This window comes from Carassius auratus, chromosome 19 (assembly GCF_003368295.1).
Source record: "Carassius auratus strain Wakin chromosome 19, ASM336829v1, whole genome shotgun sequence".
Taxonomy (NCBI): domain Eukaryota; kingdom Metazoa; phylum Chordata; class Actinopteri; order Cypriniformes; family Cyprinidae; genus Carassius; species Carassius auratus.
In genome coordinates this window covers 21,960,905-21,965,657 of record NC_039261.1, presented here as the reverse complement: position 1 = coordinate 21,965,657, position 4,753 = coordinate 21,960,905, and the positions used below count along the sequence as shown (strand labels likewise).

At 43.4% G+C, this 4,753-nt stretch overlaps 1 protein-coding gene across 1 annotated transcript; it reads left to right on the top strand.

Annotated features, from left to right (window-relative positions):
- Window positions 1-399: 399 nt before the first annotated feature.
- LOC113119831 (transcriptional repressor scratch 1-like) lies at window positions 400-3,818 on the top strand. Its single transcript, XM_026289503.1, has 2 exons — window positions 400-1,138; window positions 1,813-3,818. The coding sequence occupies exons 1-2, from the start codon at window positions 1,024-1,026 to the stop codon at window positions 2,523-2,525; spliced, it is 828 nt and encodes a 275-aa protein (XP_026145288.1). The 5' UTR covers window positions 400-1,023; the 3' UTR covers window positions 2,526-3,818.
- Window positions 3,819-4,753: the final 935 nt, after the last annotated feature.

Here is a 4,753-nt window from a genome sequence, read left to right as displayed (position 1 = left end):
CCTGAAAGCCTGAGGCCACAGTCAGTAGTTGATTTAATGTTTCGCGGCAGAAGCAGCGCGCGAAAACGCAGTGCGGGAGGTCAGGTTGTGTAACGTAGCAATTTTGCAAATGAAATGCAAAACAACTCAATCTTCCGAACACAGTGATTAATTGATTACGAATATTTGCATGCAAGATGATTTTTGTATTTATTAATTTTAATATCCTAAATTATTTAAGCCTATTATTTGTTATCAATAAAGGGGGTTCAACTGAAATGGTCACATACAACTGCATCAGTTTATAAAAACTGAAACTATGAAAACCGAACGGATGTGTGATGCAAATAAACCCCTCTGTCTCATTTCAGGCTTCGAGAAAAATCTGGCGAAGGCGTGCACGTCTCACAGCGTCATTAAACCATCCAGTTCAATGTTGGTCCCGGGAGATTTTTTATGGATTAAATTAAGTACTTCCATCTTCATTTCCCACCTGATCGCAGCCATATAAATCCCAACAGCTGATCAACAGACTTCAGAAAGCCCGACGCCTTCAGACGGAACAGCTGGGAGATAAAGCAGGAGAGAGGAGAACGAACAGGCTGACGCAGACTCAGCTGTTTCACTATCCTTTCTGTGTCTTTAGGGGTAGAAAAGCATCTCGGAAACTAGTAGACTAGCTAGTTTAAACTTGAAGCACTAACCTGGAAGATACGATCGTCGTGAAGAGTCCCAGCGGAACTAAAGAGAGCGGAAAAAAAGAAAGAGAGAGCCCAGCGGAGCGGAGCTGTCCAGTGCTGAACGCGCGCCGCCGAACGGGAGTTGTCCAGTGCTGAAGTTGCATTTCTGCCGAGAGCATCGCGCTGCATCAACACAAGCGCATTCAGGGGCTCGAGGGTCTGCCGTAACCCTACACTGGCATCCGAAACTCGGCATTACCGAAGAGGAACGAACGATACTAAAAAACGCATTTTGTCTCAGCGTTGCATGAGGAAAGCGAACAATTCGACCGGCGGACGACTGTTTTTCCCTTCACCGTAAAACATGCCAAGGTCTTTCCTGGTCAAAAAGGTTAAGCTTGATGATTTCTCATCCGCTGATTTGGAGAGCTCTTATGGCAGATCCAGGGCAGACCTCAGACTGCGCTTTCACGAGAAAGGTAATCACATTTATTTGACATCCAGATCGTGTTTATGCAAGGGCAAGTGCATGTATGTTGACGTTTGATAGTTTATAATCGCAACCTCGTGTAGTTGACCCACGGTCACATTGTATGCAACACCGTGAGGTGCATCAGTTTTTGTCGAGTCGGCACATTTCAGGTGTTGCGCTCTTTCAAGCACGCATTCGATTTGCTTTCAGGCGCATTTTGTTTTACAAAACGCAGCGCTAGCAACAAGTACTTCACATTTACACCAAGAGTTATCAAAACGTGAATTATCAACGCACGCAGTCTATTGAGGGAACGCTTGATCATGTTTCACGTTATTATTCACGCTCTACATAACCTGTGCTTTGCATACACTTGCGTAAGCAGACGTTTATGGAATATTCATGCATGCATCTGGGGGTATATCTTTTGTGTACTCGGTATACATCGACCTAATTCTGCACAATTTCTATCAGGACTGCAAATGCAATTATAACCGAAGCGATATCATTCTCCTCGCCCTTGTGTTTAAATGGGTTGCCACTCTAATTGAAATGGAGCGCTATTGATTTTTTTTTCTTTTTGCACACGTGTGAGGGTTAATGTAGAAAAAGTCATTGCGTCTGGGTTCACCTAAATGAGCTGAAGTAACAGGAACTGTTGCATCGCCTTCCCCCTCACAGGCTACATCACCGACTACATGACCCCGGCACCGTATGATGGTGAGAGTGACAATGGCATCAAAGTGCCCTCACCCGAACCCATCTACAGCGACTATGGAGCTCCAGATTCAGACCAGCCTGACAGCCCGCAGTCGGAGATCTCTTCAGGCTACATCAATGGAGACAACGCGGTCAGTGAGGGCTACACAGTGGATGCCTTCTTCATCACAGATGGGAGGTCGAGGAGAAAAGCCATCAGCAGCCCCAGAAGCCATCAGCGGCACACGTGCAATGAGTGCGGAAAGACATACGCCACGTCTTCCAACTTGAGCAGACACAAGCAGACGCACCGCAGTATGGACAGCAAAATGGCCAAGAAGTGTCCCACCTGCGGGAAGGTTTACGTCTCTATGCCAGCCATGGCCATGCATTTGTTGACCCACGACCTCAAGCACAAGTGTGACATATGTGGGAAGGCCTTCAGCAGGCCTTGGCTTTTACAGGGACACATGCGCTCTCACACGGGCGAGAAGCCCTTTGGATGCGCACACTGTGGGAAGGCATTCGCCGACCGCTCGAACCTGCGTGCCCATATGCAGACACACTCTGCCTTTAAGCACTACAAGTGCAAGAGATGCAACAAGACCTTTGCTCTAAAGTCCTACCTGAACAAGCACTATGAGTCGGCCTGCTTCAAGGGAGCGTTTGCTCCTTTGAGCCCAATGGAAGTGTGAATGGATGACAGCACAACAACAAGAACAACGACAACGTCTCGGAGGATTAATCGCATGTACCTTAACTTTTTCTTTTCTTAGTGTACTCTTTCTCCCGCTGTTCACGTATTCAGAGCTGAAATTTCACTTGTTTTTGCCAAAACTCAGAGGACATTGAAAATGTCTTTGTTTCTCTCGAAAGGTCAAACCTTTTCTAAGTATTGGATAATATTGTACTGCTGCCAGTGGCCACAAAAGTGTTCAGCATTGAGGTAAAACTATTTATTCATTAACTTATTTATTTATGTATTTATATATTTATTTTCTACGAACGGTTAATTTGCACTTTAATTTGTCGTTCAGTTGCCAAGCCTTCGTCATCAATATGCCAAAGCATTTGCCACTTTCTGAATATCTTATTTTTGGTTGCCACTTTATAAATTTGTTGCATGCAAAAAAAAAAAAAAAAAAGGCAAAAAAAGAAGAAAAAGAAAGGAAAAAAAAATACACTACTACTAATGGAATCTATGCCAATTTTACGAAGCTTTGATTTTTTGCCAAACCTAGATAGCATCCGTCGGCAATATTTCTCGGGAGTCATGATGAAGAATAGAGCAATAATGCATGGTATTTTTAAAAGCTAAAACGAGTAATAACTATAGCATTTTTAACCACGATTTTATCCAATACTATCAGTAGTCGTTCAGAAGTTAAATATCAGGGAAATGCCAGAGTAGTATTAGCGGATACTTCCACGGGACGGGGAGGGGAAGGGATATAGGGTCCTTTTGTAAGTGGTTATGCACTGCCTGCCTCTTATTAAATAACGTAGTTTTAGATCTTAGGCGCCTGTGCTGCTGAACGGACAGCTTTGCGCGTGATCCGGATCATTTGCTCCAAATCTGTGGATGTGAACAGCACTAAACCTGGAAATGCTGTTGTAGGAGATCCTACTGCAACATGGACAGCTGGACATAGCAGATTGGTCTTTGAAAAGCACTTCTTTGAGAACATTTCTGACTTTTTTTGAAGAAGAAAAAAACAACAAAAATAGTAGCACAAACCTTAGCAATTCAGGTAGACAGGCCTTGTATTAGTCGAACCTCTGTTTTTGTATTTACGGACATGGAGAACTATCTGTTTAATGCAAGATGCCTTGTAAATAATCCTTTGGAATTGAATATTTCTACAAGCTGTAAAGAATCAAATGAACTTATTTCTGGACTTCTGTTCCCTGGGTTTTTTCCCCCAGCATTTGAACAATGTAAAGCACAAATGACACCGGGCATTTTCTCACTTCATAATAAAGAACTAAGAAGTAACTACGTGTTTGTGGTCCTGTTTGTTTCAGTCACGCACCAAGAACCATCCTCTGCTGAAGCTTGAAACTTGCTGATTCAGAGCGATGCATGCAACTCGGTTAAGTAAGCGCGCAATGACGTCAGTTTGGTGACGCAAGGTTTGTGGTGCATGCAGCATACAATGTGTCAGCGCATCCCAAAAACCATTTCTGAGATACCAAACGCTAATGCAATGGCTCTTCCGCAGGATTCAAAGCATGCTTTCATCTCAATTAAATCCTTGACTGACGCCTTTGTTACACATGATTGAATTTTATCCGCATTGTGTTCACAAGGAGCTCTTGAGAAAAAGCATGTGATCAAAGAGAATCCAGCAACAGCCTCTTTTTATGGAGTGATCCCTGTATGGTTTGCCAAATATAGCAGTTGCATTACGGTTCTTAGAGTACAGTTAAGCGCTTGGCGGTGCTGCAGTGGTAACCTTGAGAGATGCAAGTGACGGAGGGAATTTGGCCGTCAGCTCTATCCAGGTCCCAGCAGAGTTCTTATCAACAAGGACTAAAGCACTTCAAAGTGCCTCCTGCTGACTGTGGCTGAACAACAGCTTCATTACAGGAGCTTTTGCTTTACATTAGCCCACCAAACACATTACCTGCATTCCCTAATTTAAAAAGCATGCATTTCTGCATGCACAGGGGAGAAAAAAATAATGCAACTTCATGCAACTTTCTTGCACACCAGTTGTCTACAATCAACATGAAATGCAACCCTTTTGACTTCTTTAATCTAATGTATTACAAATGAGTTCACCCAGAAATAAAAATTTAGTGAACAGTTATAACCTTTTTTTTTCTCATGGGAATGGATTTGGAAAAATGTAGCATTTCATCACTTGTTCCCCAAAGGTTCCTCTGCATAAATGGGTGCCGTCAGAGTCCAGACAGCTGA

Excerpts from the sequence above, each read along its gene's own strand:
- LOC113119831 (XM_026289503.1), top strand. The coding sequence starts at position 1,024 with ATGCCAAGGTCTTTCCTGGTCAAAAAGGTTAAGCTTGATGATTTCTCA. Across the intron at positions 1,139-1,812 it reads ACTGCGCTTTCACGAGAAAG|GCTACATCACCGACTACATG; the intron begins GTAATCACATTT and ends TCCCCCTCACAG.